We start from the raw sequence: 19,211 nt of genomic DNA, 5'->3' as shown, positions 1-19,211 counted from the left end.
GCGTCATGATTTGTGCTACACAGCATGGCTGAAGGTAGTCTAACTACCACAGGACAACACGAGGTAGTCGTATTATCTTTTGTTTTTGTTGACACTAACACATTCCCTTGAAACAAATGGCCGACACTGATGTTTAGAACAATGTTCTAACACGACTTTCGTTTTACTTTGATAGTTGGTAGCGAAATCTCGAGGTGACCTAGGGTCATCTATTAGAACAACCAGCTCCTGAATGTGACAACATTAATGGTTCCGTCTATCTGGTGCTGGCCAAACTTCCTGCTTGTGTTGCTGGCTAGGTCGAGTGCTGGTTTTTTGCACGGTGACATTAGGCTGTTGTCACACGACACGTTCATCACAACTAACGCCGTCATTTCCGTTGTGTCATTTCAGGTTGTACAGCATAATGAAAGAGTTGGCCTTTGGACAGAAGGACAAGTTCCACAGGTTTGTCTACACATGTCTTTCTTGTTTAACTGGGCTTAACTTGATGTATGAAAGGCACGGTGACCTGCGCAGGCGTGTTGGTGTGTCAGGCATCTTGTCCAACATTCTACTGCACTTGTCCAACATTCCACTGTACTTGTCCAACATTCCACTGTACTTGTCTAACATTCAACTGCACTTGTCAAACATTACACTGTACTTGTCCAACATTCCACTGTACTTGTCCAACATTCCACTGTACTTGTCAAACATTACACTGTACTTATCCAACATTCCACTGTACTTGTCCAACATTCTACTGTACTTGTCCAACATTCCACTGTCCAACATTCTACTGTACTTGTCCAACATTCAACTGTACTTATCCAACATTCCACTGTACTTGTCCAACATTCCACTGTACTTGTCAAACATTACACTGTACTTGTCAAACATTCCACTGTACTTGTCCAACATTCTACTGCACTTGTCCAACATTCCACTGTACTTGTCCAACATTCCACTGTACTTGTCTAACATTCAACTGCACTTGTCAAACATTACACTGTACTTGTCCAACATTCCACTGTACTTGTCCAACATTCCACTGTACTTGTCAAACATTACACTGTACTTGTCCAACATTCCACTGTACTTGTCCAACATTCTACTGTACTTGTCCAACATTCTACTGTACCTGTCCAACATTCCACTGTCCAACATTCTACTGTACTTGTCCAACATTCAACTGTACTTATCCAACATTCCACTGTACTTGTCCAACATTCCACTGTACTTATCAAACATTACACTGTACTTGTCCAACATTCCACTGTACTTGTCCAACATTCCACTGTACTTGTCAAACATTACACTGCACTTGTCAAACATTACACTGTACTTATCCAACATTCCACTGTACTTGTCCAACATTTCACTGTACTTGTCCAACATTCCACTGTACTTGTCCAACATTTCACTGTACTTGTCCAACATTTCACTGTACTTGTCCAACATTCCACTGTACTTGTCCAACATTCTACTGTACTTGTCCAACATTCTACTGTACCTGTCCAACATTCCACTGTCCAACATTCTACTGTACTTGTCCAACATTCAACTGTACTTATCCAACATTCCACTGTACTTGTCCAACATTCCACTGTACTTGTCAAACATTACACTGTACTTGTCCAACATTCCACTGTACTTGTCCAACATTCCACTGTACTTGTCAAACATTACACTGTACTTATCCAACATTCCACTGTACTTGTCCAACATTTCGCTGTACTTGTCCAACATTCCACTGCACTTGTCCAACATTTCACTGTACTTGTCCAACATTCCACTGTACTTGTCCAACATTTCACTGTACTTGTCCAACATTCCACTGTACTTGTCCAACATTTCACTGTACTTGTCCAACATTCCACTGTACTTGTCCAACATTCTACTGTACTTGTCCAACATTCCACTGTACTTATCCAACATTCCACTTTACTTGTCCAACATTACACTGTGCTTGTCCAACATTTCACTGTACTTGTCCAACATTCTACTGTACTTGTCCAACATTCCACTGTACTTATCCAACATTCCACTTTACTTGTCCAACATTACACTGTGCTTGTCCAACATTTCACTGTACTTGTCCAACATTCCACTGTACTTGTCCAACATTACACTGTACTTGTCCAACATTCCACTGTACTTGTCAAACATTACACTGTACTTATCCAACATTCCACTGTACTTGTCCAACATTCTACTGTACTTGTCCAACATTCTACTGTACATGTGCAACATTCCACTGTCCAACATTCTACTGTACTTGTCCAACATTCCACTGTACTTATCCAACATTCCACTGTACTTGTCCAACATTCAACTGTACTTGTCCAACATTCCACTGTACTTGTCCAACATTTCACTGTACTTGTCCAACATTTCACTGTACTTGTCCAACATTCCACTGTACTTGTCCAACATTCTACTGTACTTGTCCAACATTCCACTGTACTTGTCCAACATTTCACTGTACTTGTCCAACATTACACTGTACTTGTCCAACATTCCACTGTACTTGTCAAACATTACACTGCACTTGTCAAACATTACACTGTACTTATCCAACATTCTACTGTACTTGTCCAACATTCCACTGTACTTGTCCAACATTTCACTGTACTTGTCCAACATTCCACTGTACTTGTCCAACATTTCACTGTACTTGTCCAACATTCCACTGTACTTGTCCAACATTTCACTGTACTTGTCCAACATTCCACTGTACTTGTCCAACATTCCACTGTACTTGTCCAACATTCCACTGTACTTGTCCAACATTTCACTGTACTTGTCCAACATTCCACTGTACTTGTCCAACATTTCACTGTACTTGTCCAACATTTCACTGTACTTGTCCAACATTACACTGTACTTGTCCAACATTCCACTGTACTTGTCAAACATTACACTGCACTTGTCAAACATTACACTGTACTTATCCAACATTCTACTGTACTTGTCCAACATTCCACTGTACTTGTCCAACATTTCACTGTACTTGTCCAACATTCCACTGTACTTGTCCAACATTTCACTGTACTTGTCCAACATTCCACTGTACTTGTCCAACATTTCACTGTACTTGTCCAACATTCCACTGTACTTGTCCAACATTCCACTGTACTTGTCCAACATTCCACTGTACTCGTCCAACATTCCACTGTACTTGTCCAACATTTCACTGTACTTGTCCAACATTCCACTGTACTTGTCCAACATTCCACTGTACTTGTCCAACATTACATTGTACTTATCCAACATTCAACTGCACTGAAGAACTCTGACTATGAGGTGATGTTAAGACCTTATAGTCTGATCACATCTGTCCGTTGATCAGGAAAGAGGGGAGACCACTTAGTTGGTATCCACCAAAACAAACATAACCTATCTCATTGAAATAAATCAATATTGGGGGTCGGGGGGGGGGGAGGAAGAGTTAAAGTTAAAGCAAATATTTTCAGTAGAATTTAATATAATTTTAAAAATGTCCTCGCTTGTGGGGGAGGGGGGGGGGAGGAGATGTCCGGGAGAGGGTGTCGCCCTCGGAGAGATGCCTGAAAGAAACCCTGTTCAGTACTAAGTCGGCAGTTTTGGAGCGAGAAAGTTTTGATGACATAATAAAGGATTAAAGGTATCCTTCAAAGAAAGCCCCACCTGCAGTTTATTAATAGAAACAAAATGGTTGTCTGACTCGTCAGACAGCACACTGACAATAAATACAATACAAACAGCCCTCCTGTATAGACGCTACACTTGTACATTGAGATAACATACAGTCGTTAAGTTTGCAGAAAAATGTTACGAAAACAGCTCAGTGCTGTGTTTATTGTAGTTGGTAATGCCTATCAGCTGGTCACGTGATTCATGCCACGTTTGGTGAAACCAGTCGCGTGGCAAGGGACGTAACGCGCTTTTTTTTAAAAATAATTATTTTTATCTCCCTTTGCAGCAGGTTTCAGTTCTTGTTTATGCTGGAAACCGAGACGGTCAACAGTATCGCCATGTCTTTCTTGCCCGTGCCAGTCCTGATGGTCATGGACACCACTGACCATATGTACTACATGACCCCGGCTGTTGAAAACCTGACTATCGCCACAATGGGAGATTTTCTAATCAGGGTAGCTGAGGGTAGAGAACAGGTTAGATAGATAAAATGCACCCTTAACAACATTAGAGTCAAAGTATCAAATGTAGCCCTAACCACATTTCATGTCTAGAGTCAAAGTATCAAATGTAGCCCTCACAATATATATTTTTTAATAACTTTAAAATAATACATTTCCAGGCATATGGTGGGACTGGCTTTTTGATGAGTTTAAGGAGAGTTGTGTTTGACATCGCATCACTGATTGTGGTAACCAGTTTATTATAGTCAAATTATTTAAAAGTCATGAAGCTAGAACTAATGTTGAAAAAGTTACATGTAAAAGTCCCTTCATTCTGTTTATATTTTGTGTTGCAAGTATTGAATGTTGTCCACTTGCTCCCCAGAGTATCTGGCAAGCCTCCCGCTGGCTGTTCCTGCTGATGTTTGGCCTGCCCACCCTGATCATCTCATTCATCTGCTACAGTCTGTGCTGTATGGAGGCTATTGATGACCTGCCTGATGAGGATGAGGATGGTGAAGAGAGAGACCAGCTTTACGATGCACCTCCTCCCCCTTTAACCTCAGGACCTGACACCCAGCCTCCCCCTTATGGTAACATTCACAGGCCTAAAATATGGGACCCTCCAGCAGAGTGCCTAAGCCCTTATGGCTGAAGTTTTATATCTAGTCATGAAGGGCCTTAACGCTGTAGACTTGAAACATCTTAGATATCATTTCTAATGATCCAAGTTTTATATCTAGTCATGAAGGGCCTTAATGCTGTAGACTTGAAACATCTTAGATATCATATCTAATGATCCATATTGTAATTTTGAGAAATTTTAATTTGAAAATGTCAAAATTATTGGTTTTCTACTTTTAAAAGAAATTATTTTTAAAAAGTTATAGTTATATAATGGGTAACTAATTAGAACTGGCAAACAGCCCAAAATTAATGTCCTACATTCCCTCATGTTATGTTGGGCCTTAAGTACAAAACTGAGGCGAAAAGCAACTAATTGAAACAACTCTTTTTGTCATGGTAGATCATATGCATTAAAATGTTGTTTTAAACCTAGAAAGATGTTTATTTTAACTAAATAATAGCACAGCAATTTTTATGGTCCTTAACATTACAGACAAAATTTGTAAATTCTGTTCATAAATTTTGAACTTTAGTTCAAGTAAATATAACATTGGTAATTTATAAATATGTCATTCTCAGTTATAAATCTATTTCTAACTATCTCAGTTTTCTTTCTAGAGCATTTGTTTTCATATCATTTATGCTTAACATTGGATATATATGAGCCGAATAAATCATTTTCAATAATTTACAGAAGCTATAGACTGCCCACCCAAAACTGAAGAGGAGAAAAAGAAAGAATAAATCCATGGATGAAAAGTGTGATCAGAATAGATGATGCTTTGATTCTCTCCCAGAACTTGACGCTATGGACTACAAGGCTTTTTTTCTATTGTAGAATTGTTAGGTACCATAGTCTTACAAATAGTCAAAAATTAAATCTTTTTTCATTGAGTAAATTTCATAGTGCCATTTCAAAATCCTATCTTGTACTTTGTTGGACAGAAATATTACTATTCTTCTGTAAATGCTGTTATTAAAAATATAGGCCCTATTTCTATTTTAACCACAGTGTAATGATCAGCTTTATGAATGAAAAATGTATAATTTTACTCCCATTATATTCCACAGTGTAATGATTAGCTTAATGAATGACAAATGTTAATTTTACCTGGGACAAAGATTTACTCATGTATAAGTCATTTTAAGAAATGTGCAATGCATTTAAATTATGATGCCAGCTCAACTACTGGCATAATATGCATCTGTGTTCATTCCATTATTTTTAGTGTTCATATTAATTGTATAAATCTAGACGTTTAAAATCTGTTTCCTCTTACTTTTTGTTTAATTTTTATCATATAAATGTATAGAATAAAACTTCCCATATATAACGGAGAAACTCATTTTTATCAATTATGCAGTATAAAAAAAGTACCAAAAAAAACTGCACTGGTCCTAAAATTAGAATGCTCATGTTTTTTTATATCTATTCAATGATTCCTTATTTATAAGCCAAAGAAAACTTGCCTCTAAAATATTTGACTGAAATATTTGTTCAAATTCTGCATTTGATATGATATCTTCTTGTGATGTATGAACCTACATATCCAACACTTTGTTTACAGGACTGTGATAGCTTCTGTAGTTAACACAGGGAATCCTGCAACAAAATAACTCTGAGAATCCTATCAATAGATATTTATTACAACAAAGAAACAAAATAGTATAACATGGGAAAACTTTTATACTTTTGGTAACAAGAATGTGTGCAGTTGAAACATTTTTGCTATCAAATGACGATAAGATTGAGAGGGTAAATGATTAAATTATTGAATTCTAGTGATGCGTACACGTCAGGTATCAAGTGAGATATAATATATGGATATTAAATGAAATATTAAAATTGTAATATCGAATTATCTTCTTGCAAATTCAAATAATAAATATTTTATTTTAACTTATATTATAATTAAGAAGAAAAGCAGAAAGCATAAATATAGTTTTGAAATGCATTTATAATCTAATTTAGAGTTAATTTTTATTTTTCAAGTTATGTTCTTAAGCTATTCAAAAGAGAACATCTACATATTTCATGTGTATTATTGTTTACAAACTTTGATTGGTCTGTTAAACGTGTCTGTTTTTCATGCAACCTTGTCCACTGTCCTCACCTGGTAAACTGCAATATTTTCATGTACAAGTGTGTCACATATCCATAGTTTTTCTTTACTCTGTAAGATGTTTCACTTCATTGGAGCAACTTTTAATCTATTTGATGCAAATTAAGGACAGCTGGAAGCAGGTTAAATATTTTACAACCACTCATATTTTTCTGGTAACTGAACTTTGGTAAAATTGGCATTTCTTTTCCGTTGCATGAAAATTAAGCAATATTTGAAGAAAAAACACAATAAACATGTTTTTAAAAATACTTTTGAGATTTAACTGTAATGCTATTTAAAAGTAACTAAAAATAATTGTAAAGCATGTTATGGCTACAAATATGAACCATTTTCTATTTAAAAAGAAAAAATGCTGATTTATGAGTATATAGACATTACTATTGTTGTTTCCAAAATTTTCAAAGCAATGAACAACTGTTTAGAAATATATGGAAATTTGATGATGCTCTACTCATTTACTTTATTTTATATTTAGGCAAGCAAATTTGTAATCAATCTATCATTATCTTTGACAGTGACAAATTCAAATAGTCATCCAATATTACATATGTTTCAAAAATGTTTAATGTTTTGCCAGATTTAGTTCATTGTGATTACTTTCTAACTCAATTAATTGTTACATGTAAGTGGCCTTCATTGCTTTAGAAATAATGTGTTATCTAATAGAATAGCACATAGAACAAGATTGTTGGAAACTATGATACATCTTTTTAAAAGACTGTTCCATATTCACATCTTAACGCACCTTTTTAATGTAACAGCGCATATATAAAAATAAAATTTTTAAAAATGTATTTGATACAACGCAACCCTGCAACTTTATTTTTAAACATTCTGTGCCAAACAGTTGTAGAATTCAGTGTTCAGTAGACAGTATTATAAATACATCTTACCTTTATTATTTTTAAACTAGATTGACTGAAAAATTGTACTCTTTTTTTTAAATATTTTCTTTACTATAGCCTTAACTTTTGCCTTTTGTGTTGTATTTTATGTTGATTTAGAAACTTCACTGACCAACAGTATTTAGATTGAGCATTAGATTGACAAATTGACTCCTAAAATGAGTACCTGGCTAAATGCTGACCATGCTATCCCATCATATGCCATGGCCACTGAAACAGGTGAAGTCTGTTTCCTTTGCCCCGAATAGGTACCTTACTTTACTAATAAATGCCAATTGATTAAAATATTTCAACATGTATATTTTTGTCTAAAAGCCTGCATACATTTTATGCAAAGCAGAATCATTTGTTTTTTAAAGGTTATCAGACAAGCAGATTTAAAAGAACATTTATAATGTAAAATTAAACAATTGTAAACAAATTATCTGTTTTAGATAGTTTAGTTTTAATGCATTTTATTTATAACAGTTCTCTTGTATTTTTTCAAAATTTGCATCTAATCATTAAATTATTGAATGTTAAATGTTCAAAAATGGTTTTTTTTTTTATCTCTCAGAAAAGTTCTTGTTTATAACAACTTCTTTTTTAAAAAGTCCCTTCAGTTGATTTAGTATTTTAACTTAAAATTTCTGGTAAGAAGGAGACATAAATGTATATGGCGTTTTTATCTTCTGAGTAAACTTTTTAAAACATTGAAACTAAAGCTTTAAAATTACTGATTGTTAATAATCTAAATCAAATTTACAAAAGTATAGAACTAAATTAAAACTAACCAAATTAAATAATAGAATTAATTATAAATTGTTTTTAAACTTAAATATTGACTTTCTCTTGCATCTTTACCATATCTACTAGTAGATCTACATAGATCTACTAAAAAGTGAAAAATAAAAAAAAGTGATTGAGATATGGATCAATTTTAAAGAAAAATATAAGCTTTGTTAAATGCACTGTGAAATCAGAAATAAAATAAAAACTTTCTTCTGTTATATGTCACTAAAAATTGCGTAAGGAATGTAATAAGCGACAAATGGTTTTTACTAAACGCTGTTAGCGTTATTCGGTTATTAGTTTTCTTCCGGTATTTAGTACAGCCATAGTATTTATTTATTGTGACAAAAAGTTTAACTTACTTTAGCCTAAATTTAATCATTAGATAGATCTAGATCTAGACGTCTATCTAAATCTAGACTCCACAAAAAGATGACTTCAGTTTTGCGAGTTAAACGAAGGATAGACGAAGATCCTGTCGAGGCTTTAATTGTTTCTTGTAAACGATTTCGTCATATTGAAGATCAAAATTTAGAGAAAAGTATTTTTTCGTTTGCTGGTACAATTTCTTCAAAGGTAACAATTACAAACAAAAACATTCATTTTTTTTAAAAACAATAGTTAAGTAAGTAAGACAAGACTAAGAGTAGTCTAGAATACTTGATCTAGATATAGATATTACTAGATAATGATAATATTCTAGATCCTTTACTAACTTAACAAACAGACTCATAACTTCATAACTTATGATGAGTCATAGTGAGGCCTATTCTTAACAATTAACAAAACAATCTAGTTCTAGAATCTAGAATTTTAATCTAAATTTATAATATTAGGTTAGGCCTAGGATCTCTTGGGTAATCTATCGTTTTAGGTAGATTCTACGTAAAATCGCCTGCGACTAGTAATGTGAAAAACAGGTGACTACTTAAATTTTAATAATTATTTCACATTTTTAGGAGGATTTATATTTTGAAAAATACAAAAATGTTTCCTCATTTCATAGGGTTGATTCTAAATATCATCCAAACTTTTCAGTAATAAATGAAGACTATCGATGTTTCCGACAGATGCAACCATGCTCATTTACTATAGCAGCCATCTTGCTTAAGTTCATTTTTTGTAAACTTATAGCGCGAGATTCAGGGGAAGGCAACTCTATTTTACAAATGGTTGCTGTTTATATAGGAAATCTTGCTTGCAAACACTGCTGTTTAAAGTTAATTTCTGGCCTATATTGATATATTTAGACATTCATTTAGGTTTATTATTCATGTATCTATAATATTTGACACAAATATATCACAATATACTTCTATTAAAACCTTGACAGTGAGGTAACTTTTTCGTACATTTATAGCCGCGGGGGATTTTATGTACCTAAAACGATAGATTACCGGATCTTGATCTAAAATAAATGAAATTTAATAAATAGAGTAGTGAGTAGAGTGTTATACATATATTTTATCTATCTTCTAGCAAAGTTCAGCTAATGTGTCAACACAAACTTTTGTTCTTTTAATATTAAGAATGAGGAAATGCAGACAAGATTTGTCTGTATTAATACTTTTAAAGTAAGGTCAAACAATACTGCAATTACTAGATCTAGTGAACTCTGAAACAGTGTAGACATCTTCTTAAACATTTATTTAAACTATTTTAAACATTAACAACTACCAAAATATTTGTTAATAGGCCTATATATATATAATTATATATATATATATATATAATATAGGCCTATATTTTTTTTAAAATACATGTTTAGGGTCAGGTGCTGGCCAGGGTAAAACTCCATTTTAGCGTATTTTATTCCCCGTTTCACGTTCGCCTTCAGTTGAGCGTATTTTTTTTAATAAATACAACCGAAACGCACAAAAACGTTAGGAAATCACTCTGCCTATTTGGAATATTGAATTTGTACTATTTAGATCTAGATTCTAGAAGAAACTGCATGATACTATAAATTAAATTACTTGAACTCACAATGACTTTAATTGCCCTAAGCTATGGCGTATGCTGATTATTTAAGTCAATGTGAACTCATGGTGAACCCTTGCCTTGACCATGTAGGGATTTTTCTCCCACCGACGATCACGCGCCATTTAATTAAACAGTAGGCCTATTGCTTATTTATAACATTTTTTTACCTTTTCTAATTAAAACACTTTCATTAAAAAATAAGTAGATCTATATCTATCTTTTAATGATTGTAATCCTTGTGTTTTCCTAATGTTTTTGTGTTTTGGTTTTATAATAAAATACGCTCAACCGGAGGTGAACACAAATAAAATACGCTAAAATGGAGTTTTACCCTGGCCAGTAATACTTATTAGTAGGCCTGTATAAAATGTCATTGTCAACCATTTTAATTTAAGATATAGTTTCTAACCCAAATGTAACAAAACAATCTTTTACTTTTAAACTCTTAATTTCCTTGGGTGATTAGGATGAACCAGTGTCAAGGCACATCAAAGAAGCAATCAGAAAGACCAAACTACATCAGCACAACAAAGATTTCAGACATACTCATCACAGACCTCAGTCAATTAATGACATTCGTTTACAGAAAGAACAAGCATCTAAGGCCTCACGGTTTCGGGTAACTTGTAGTAAAAGAGCATTAGATTTGGAGCTGTTGGATAAGGATCTTAACACAGCCTCCGCTGATGTAGATGTAGCAGGTGCTGTAGGAGAACTTTGTAGAGATTCTTTAGAACACAAATGTCCAGAGGTGGATAAAGAAAATAACAAAGATGATGGAAAAATCAAATGTGATAAAGATAATTGTAAAATAGACAAGTCTTCAATTTTAAACCCTACAACAAAGGTGCTATGTTCTAAAAACACTCATATTTTACCAAAGCATGAAGCGGGTGAAGGTGATAAATGTTCTTCCGACAAAGAAAATAATGTTATATGTATGTATGATGTGGAGAATGAAGAGGAGGATGACCTTCTTAATGCAAAAATACAGGTTAGTTGTTATCTTTTTTCTCTTAAGCTAAAATATTTGTGTTATAAATATTCACTCATGATCTTATAAAATTTGAGTGTAAAAACTTCATATTACAATTCACATTTCAGGAATGTTCTAGTGGGATAACACTAAATAATGTCTCTCTGGTGACTAAAAGAGTTATGTCCCCTCCTAAAAGTGAATCTCAGTTTGTATATGACCTCTACTATACACACCATGACCTGAGTCACTTTGACCCAGAAGCGGTTTTAACTGTAGAAGCTTTATGTGAGGAGTATGTCAATGATGAAAACCATGGACGTGTGGATCATGAGTTTGACAATAATGAAAGTGATGACAGCAATGATGAAAACAACTGGAGAAATGATTACCCTGATGAGGATCCACACTTTTTTGAGAATGAGGATACTGAATATGGGTATGCAGAAGGTGAGTGTGTTAAAACAATTCTTGATAATGATTTTATATATTATTATTTTATATTATTTCATAAATAATTGTAGGTTTAAATTTCTAACATTTAAGTATGTAGTTCCCTAGCAGTATTGTCTAAATGTGTGATCATTTTCTTGAGCAGACATGGTTGAGACCAACTTCTTGTGTGAAGATGACAGCGACCTCTTGACCTACTGGATGAGTACTAGATGTAGAGTGTCAGCTGGTCAGTATACCTTTGTTTACATTTCCTTTTAACTGTCATTTTGATGTTAATTGTTTGCCTTTTACATTTACTATTGTTAGCAATAGCATGCCTGATAAAATGGGTTGTTGAAACTAAAATCTTTTCTTTAGTTGACAGCGTAAGTACTTAAACCCAATATTCCATAACAGTTGTATCATGCACATTTTTTGATAATTAACATTATTATATTGTAGATGGGGAATCTGATAATGGTGAAGATGAATATGAAGATGACCATCAAGATGACTGTGCCTCCAGTGAAGAAACTTGAGCTGTTTGGATGACATAATAGTTTCTCGTCTTTTTTTCTTATTTTCTCTCAGTCTTTTCTATTTCTCTATGCAGATCTAATCACTGCTTTAAGTGTGGGCATAAATTATTAATGCTTTTTTAAACAATAAAAACTATGCATCTTATCTCCTTGTTTATAATCTTTTTATCCTATCACAAAAAATTTCTTCAATTTATCACTAGGGTGATAATATGTTTTGCATTTTAGTTTTAAAAATAGCATGAGCTAGTAAAAATAACTCTGAAATTTTTTTTTAAATAAATACTGAAATACAAGCATTCCAACATTTATTTATTTGATTACCTGGTTTAAATTATTCATCTTACATTTAATGGATAATATTGCACTATCCACTTTGACAGTTTGCACAAATAATACATATCTCTAAAAAAAAAGATTATAAAAAGCACAATTACATTTTGAAAAATGAAAATATGGTTTAAAACATGAATTCTGGTATCACTTTACCAAATTAAAAAATTAATTTTTATTCGTAAGGTATAAATAAAATACATGCAATAGGAATGGTTCTGTTCCACATACAATTGATTACTCATTTAAGCTCAACTATAAATATATATATATATATGAGCAGTTGTAATATTTCATAGTTTAATTCTCAATATTTATTTTGTATTGGTCAAGTTTGTTTACTAATTGAACTTTTAATTGATTACTGCATGCATGTAATTTGTAACTTAGGGTCTCAAGCTCACATACAAAATAACAATAGAAACATAATTTGAAATGCAAAGAAAATTCTTTGAAATATGCATAGACATGTGATAAAAATTTATTTTATACAAAACCAATTGTGTATGTATGATAAGTTTTCAGCATACAATCTATGACACAGCCATACTTTGTTCAGCTGAGACAAAAATTTAGTATATCTCCTTTACTAGTTAGCCAACAAATGGATTATGGTATTTCCTTAAAAGTAATAACAACAGAAGGTAGCATTTCTCTGATCCCTTCTATACTGAGATCGCTGTCACAGACAGGGTTGCCAGATAAATCTAAAAATGTTAGACCCAGGCAGGTCTTCAGTTGCTGGAGGCTCTCAGCTGTTGAGATATCTGACAGTTGGTTAAGAACTCTGACCATTGGTAATGGGGGTGGGTGGGTATCAACTGACCACACAGAAATTAGGCCATAGATTCAATCCAATGTTAATTTTTCAACTGATTGCGTGAAACCAGAGGACATTTGAAGTCAAGTAATAATTCAAATTTTCTCAAGTCTTAAAATAGTGGAAATAAGAAATCTATTTTTAAAACTTAAATATTACCTAAATAATTAAAAGATATTTAAATTATTATTATATTTAATCTAAGTGATTTGATCACACATTTATGAGCTAAACAAACAAAAAGCATTTGTTAAAAAGGATACAGTTATTTCTAAGAATCAGCTTCTCTAGTTTGCTCAGACTTTGCAGGCCTACACAGCTGTCAATGCAGTTGCTGGAAAGGTCCAAGCAGGTCAAGCCCTGTAAGAAGCTGAAGTTTTTTAAATCCCTCAAACTGTTGTTGGAAAGGTCCAGAGTGGAAACAAAAGGCAGCAGTTCTGTGTGGTAAAACTTTGTTAGCTTTTGGTTGTTCAGGATTATGGTGGCCGATGAGTCTGGAGCCAGTGAATCAATACATCTCTCCACAGCAAACTTGCTCCCTTTACACAATAAAAGAAATATATAATTTTTAATGAAAAAGTTAAACTATTTTATTTAAGAAGTATTAACTATGAACAAAGATTGATGGAACAAATGAAGAGACTTTCTTTGTGTTTGTTGCGTGGTGAGCCATATAAAAGCTATCATTGACACTATCCTGATAGCTGAGCTTTCCCTGTGACTTTAACTTACTCAAATCCTTATAATAGTTCATCCTTTTTGGATCAAGAGTTTGCAGTCTGTCTGTTTGGTTCATGATCTCATCATTGTACTTGACAGGGTCCAGAGACTTCATTAACAAGACACTTGTCAACAGTGCCCCTGTCAAAATTCAACGGTTTTAAAAATAAGAGGGATAATTGGAGAAATTTGTTTCTTTCTTTTTTTTTTACACTAATCTGTTCATTGACAAACAAATTAAAATTTAGTTTAAAAAGGATAAATTTAAATAATATTGTGACCGAAGCAATATGTTAAAAAGTTTCATACGCTGTCACCATTTACACTGGGAATGATGAATACATAGGTAGGAAGACATTTAAACCTGGATAGGTAAACCAATGCAGACTTACATTTATTGTCTGTTTCCAGCTCCATCAATTGGCGTACTGACTCTAATTCTTGTTGCAGAGTCTCAGCTTTCACAGCACTCAGCTCCTGACTAGATCATTTCAGAAAAAATTAATATAGTGTTACCTCGCTACGGGAAACATGTTTTATATACTATACTCGACTATTGATGGTCAAAAAACTGGAGAGCTGACCAAGTTACCAAGTGAAGAAGAGGGGGTAGGCTTAACACTTGAATGTTTCCCAGGGGTTAAGAACTTCATCTACTTGCTGAAGATTGGGATTTGAGTATAGTTTGAAGTTTAAAATTCAATTAACAGTTCCATGCCAGTGTACTAAACAAAATCCAACCAGGCTAAGATGCAGCAACTCCTCATAACTACATTCATAACTTGCATGTTTTGTTACACCTATGCCTCAAACAGAAGTACTAGATGTTCTGTCTAGTGTAAAAAATACTGCAACACCTGATGAAAGATACTGCAACACCTGATGCATTCATCATACATCTTCAGTGTCATCATTACTGCACAGCTAATTCAGTCATCTCTCTAGTTGATGATGTGTAACTACTAAAATAAGTAAAGCATCCCTACGTTGCAGATGCTAATTAACACCTGTCATAAGTGAGGGAGCAATGTAAATTGTTATCTTAACTTTTATTTTTCATGTGTGGTATAAAAATGTTACATTTCTTTACCTAAATCTACTTGTTTCCGAGCTATTTAAACTTAATATTTGATTAGTGCAGTCATTCTGTTTGAGTTGAAGGGAAGATGAGCAGACAGCAGAATCACAGTCAAATAAAGTCAGCTTTATACAGCAATCTGTCTTCTCTGGGAGAGTAACATTTTCAGCTATGTGATTTGGTTAAAGAAAACATTGAACCACTTCCTTCATCACATTGTTTGTTTTATCTAGTGGAATGTTTTATTTTCATGTTTACTCGATCTTTACTCAAGTAAAAATGTTTAAATTATGGTGGATAAAACAGACCTAAAGGTTTTAACTTTACTCACAAAAAAGGAACTTTGAGAACAGATATATCTATTTTATATTTTTAAAAAAAATTAAAGTAACTAAAAATTTCTTAAAAAAGAAAATAAAGATGATCAAATTGCAATGAAAGGATATCCACATGGTAGAGAACATATTGTTTCCCTCCTGGTTGTGCCAAGAAAGGTTTTCTAAATTTGACTCGTTACATTCCAGCAAAATATGTTCTTTCTTCCCAACCTAAGGAAAAAATGGAAATACAAGAATATAGTAGAACTATAGTAGCACTAAATGAAAAGTTTTATTATGGAGATATTTTTGCTTCACTTAAAGTTAAAGAACCTGTTATTAAATACTTCAAATTTGCAAACTTACCGACATCAATCCACTCAATTTAATATTTGTGTAAGAAGCACCTATTCCTATCTACCAAGCTGCTACTACACCAACACTAAATTCTTCAACTAACAGCAGCATCATGTCTACTGCTAGCGCCCTCTAGCCACATCTTATGTTTCCCTTGTTGCTTTATATACCCTATGACATATCTTTAGTGTCTGCCTGTTGGCCTGCGCTGACCTTAATTAACCTAGCCTTGTATGATCACAATACCTGAGTTAACAACCCCACAAATGGTACTGACCTGTACATGTTTAACAAATGACACAATACCTGAGTTAACAAGCCCACAAATGGTACTGACCTGTACATGTTTAACAAATGACACAAGAACCCTTTTCTCAGACCTTGACATCATAAAATAGTTCACCGCCTGTTTCTGTTCACCTGAATAGAGACCAAATTAAGACAATTTATAATAAACTACATACACTAGTTTTTAGGTTTTTTTTAATAGTTTTTTAAAAAGCTGACCTCTGCCCATCAACCAACGGTGATAAAACCAGTTGCTCTGATCATCAGGATCTGTAAAAAATCCGTTCTGGACAAGCTCATATTCTATAAGATGAAAACAGAAGAAGCGTATTAGATTATTGTGGTGACTGAAGGTATTTTATAGCTCAAGTTATGATAGAGTAGTCCACATTTCTAAAGAGCATGATCTTCATTCTTTTACCACTTTACCTTTAAGTAAGGCTTCTTCACTCACACCCATAGGCTGTGAAGGATCAGGGAAGAGGATTGGTAACAGTTTACTTCTGTAATGCCAAGATGAGTAGTTTGAAAAATTATTACTTATTTTGCTCATAGAAAATTCAAATTCAGCTTCTGGTGAAACATTGGATCTTTTGACAACAAATCTACGATAATCCCAGCAGTGAACTGTTAAAGAAAAAAAGTATACAATTATTAAGTTAAAGTTAATCTCAATAACAAAGTATTAAACATATTAGCAAAGGATTAAAAATATATTAGCTATTACTTTAGTGTCTTACAATTTCTCTCATCATACTGGAGGAACTGGTTACAGAGTTCAAGTTCTCTATTCCAGTCAGGGTCTGGCATGTTGTCCATCACAAAACATCGCTGATGCCAAGAGCCATAAGATTTTGGATTGATTTTCAAGCAAGTTTCTAAAAACTGAAGCTCAGATGAAAATATTTTCTGCAGCTCCTCATTGGACCTTTATAAAAATATACTTTTAATGTGCTGAATATGGTTTTATTTTAAAAGTCAACAATATGTAATGATTTTTTAATTAATTTGGAACAATCATTGAAATAAGCTTGATACTTACTTTGTTTTTTGGAACTCTAAAAATGTTTCTTTTCTATAATTCCAAAGTGTATAAAAATCTGGATTCACAACTAGAACCTCACCAGTTAGTAAAAGTAGCTCTTCATCCAGTTCCTTATTTTTTTTCTATAAGAAAAAGACATACTGATAATATTAATGTTAAAGCAAAGAATCAATAGAATATGGGTTCTTTCTTTTTCATAAAAAATACTTAGAAAATCTGGAACAAGTTTTTTAGATTTGTATTAGATTTTAGATTTATTATACAAGTTGCACCATCACCTTTTCAAATATTTTTGTTATTGCACCATTATATAATTGCAACTTCTTTTCTCTTTCTTTTTTCTTAGCTTCCAATTGCTCAGCTGTAGATTTTACTTTGAGTCTCCCATGCTGTAAAGTAATATAATTTAATTTGATGAATAATTGAAATTAAACAGCATTTAATAATTTGTAGTTTAAAATATAGGACTATAAGTAAGTAAAAACCATAGGTTAATAAAAAATGTATTCCTTTTATTTGCATTAACTTTAAAATATTGATTACAATTTTTTTTAAAAGTGGGATTATAACTTTGGGGAGTAGTGGGTAAAAAAATCTGATTTACCCAGCATGTATTTAGCCACAAAAGTAAATGAATTATTTCTGCTAGTCAACGGTATCCCCATGTTTAAGTTATTATCAGATAATATTCACCAAAAAGTTAATTTCCATGTCAAGCTTTCATAGCTATTATGATACATAAATTGGCAGAAATTAGTACTACCTACTTTAACTTTAGAGTAGCTTTAGTAAGAATTTAGGATACAAAAATAACAACACTAATGAAATGTCACACACAAACGATGTAGCCTTGGCTTATCTATATATGGGGACCATGCGAGGCACCACGTAAACACACGCCGTTACTCCCCCGCTCTCTAGGCATATAGCTACCACCCCCACCAGTCTGGTGAGCTGTGGTTAACACTAAATGTTTACAATCGTAGAGCCGGGTGATGGCTAATTAGTGATGGCTATTAGGGGCAGATAATTTAGTTTGTAAACTATTTGAAAATAAGGGGAGGTAATAACAAGTTCTGCTTGGTCTTTTCATTGTAGTCTGTAAACTGTCACGGACGGCTGCTTTTGTGAGGGCGGGGGGGGGGGGGGGTAATCAGCATTTACGAGCGACCAATAGTGTTTTAAAGTAAAAGATTTTCAGTCGCAACATTTGTAGTGTTGAATTCACAAATTATGAATTACTGACAAGTAGAAAATAAAACAACTAAATAGCGGTGTATGCTTTTACGGCATGGGTCAGCTCGTAAATAATATAACCGTATGTTAAGCATGTAGGCTATATACTACTATTAGATAACTACTATAATATATATTTCGAAGTGACTAGTCGGAAAAGCTTTTACCCCTAGCCTAGGCTGGCCGAGGCAAAGACAGATACTGGATACTAATAACTATCATACTAGAACTAATAAACTAATAACTAATAAGTTAATAATTTTTTTTTTTAAATTTATTTATTATTTTATTATGCCTACTAAACTACTAATCAGTGTTTTTGGTTTTCTCAAATGGAATTGTTTTACAACATCTGATAATATATCATTTATCTAATTATAGTGAAATACAAGGCGAATATTTCTAATACCATATTTAATTGAACTTGTTTTCAAGTTAATAAAAAGTCTCAGACTGCCAACTTGAGTAATAATGCGAACTTCTGATGTTTACGGAAGTGATTAAGCAGTACGGTGTCTATACTAGTTGAGTCATTAGTGTATACTATATTAT

At 33.2% G+C, this 19,211-nt stretch overlaps 3 protein-coding genes across 3 annotated transcripts in view; 2 read left to right on the top strand and 1 right to left on the bottom strand.

Moving 5' to 3' along the window:
• LOC131928653 (protein disulfide-isomerase TMX3) overlaps positions 1 to 7,638 on the top strand; it is a 61,787-nt gene extending 54,149 nt beyond the window's left edge. The window contains exons 10-14 of the mRNA XM_059284731.1: positions 394 to 447; positions 3,947 to 4,136; positions 4,283 to 4,351; positions 4,489 to 4,696; positions 5,425 to 7,638. Of these exons, the coding sequence (XP_059140714.1) occupies positions 394 to 447; positions 3,947 to 4,136; positions 4,283 to 4,351; positions 4,489 to 4,696; positions 5,425 to 5,474 (571 nt within the window). The 3' untranslated portion in view covers positions 5,475 to 7,638. The remainder of the gene's footprint in view (positions 1 to 393; positions 448 to 3,946; positions 4,137 to 4,282; positions 4,352 to 4,488; positions 4,697 to 5,424) is intronic.
• Positions 7,639 to 8,843: 1,205 nt separating this feature from the next.
• On the top strand, positions 8,844 to 12,608 carry LOC131928698 (putative RNA polymerase II nuclear localization protein SLC7A6OS). The gene is made up of 5 exons (XM_059284789.1): positions 8,844 to 9,108; positions 10,982 to 11,509; positions 11,620 to 11,941; positions 12,090 to 12,173; positions 12,389 to 12,608. Exons 1-5 carry the CDS (start codon positions 8,965 to 8,967, stop codon positions 12,463 to 12,465), a joined length of 1,155 nt encoding a protein of 384 aa, XP_059140772.1. The 5' UTR covers positions 8,844 to 8,964; the 3' UTR covers positions 12,466 to 12,608.
• Positions 12,609 to 13,023: 415 nt separating this feature from the next.
• LOC131928840 (geranylgeranyl transferase type-2 subunit alpha) lies at positions 13,024 to 19,151 on the bottom strand. The gene is made up of 13 exons (XM_059284986.1): positions 19,069 to 19,151; positions 17,702 to 17,812; positions 17,421 to 17,545; positions 17,119 to 17,306; positions 16,808 to 17,005; positions 16,598 to 16,681; positions 16,428 to 16,510; positions 15,850 to 15,964; positions 15,429 to 15,594; positions 14,731 to 14,819; positions 14,351 to 14,479; positions 13,849 to 14,157; positions 13,024 to 13,619 (listed from the first exon to the last, which is right to left on the bottom strand). The coding sequence occupies exons 1-13, from the start codon at positions 19,069 to 19,071 to the stop codon at positions 13,408 to 13,410; spliced, it is 1,812 nt and encodes a 603-aa protein (XP_059140969.1). The 5' UTR covers positions 19,072 to 19,151; the 3' UTR covers positions 13,024 to 13,407.
• Between the last annotated feature and the right edge of the window lie 60 nt (positions 19,152 to 19,211).

The sequence above is a fragment of the Physella acuta genome, unplaced genomic scaffold (genome assembly GCF_028476545.2).
Source record: "Physella acuta isolate Inbredline_101_S28 unplaced genomic scaffold, ASM2847654v3 ptg000091l, whole genome shotgun sequence".
NCBI classification, from domain to species: Eukaryota; Metazoa; Mollusca; class Gastropoda; family Physidae; genus Physella; species Physella acuta.
Note: the sequence above shows the minus strand (reverse complement) of the source record. Positions and strands in the feature narration are given on the sequence as shown.

Excerpts from the sequence above, each read along its gene's own strand:
- LOC131928698 (XM_059284789.1), top strand. The coding sequence starts at position 8,965 with ATGACTTCAGTTTTGCGAGTTAAACGAAGGATAGACGAAGATCCTGTC. Across the intron at positions 11,942-12,089 it reads TGAATATGGGTATGCAGAAG|ACATGGTTGAGACCAACTTC; the intron begins GTGAGTGTGTTA and ends TTTCTTGAGCAG. Across the intron at positions 12,174-12,388 it reads TAGATGTAGAGTGTCAGCTG|ATGGGGAATCTGATAATGGT; the intron begins GTCAGTATACCT and ends ATTATATTGTAG.
- LOC131928840 (XM_059284986.1), bottom strand. Across the intron at positions 16,682-16,807 it reads TGAAGAAGCCTTACTTAAAG|AATATGAGCTTGTCCAGAAC; the intron begins GTAAAGTGGTAA and ends TTCATCTTATAG. Across the intron at positions 14,480-14,730 it reads GCTGGAAACAGACAATAAAT|GGGCACTGTTGACAAGTGTC; the intron begins GTAAGTCTGCAT and ends GAATTTTGACAG.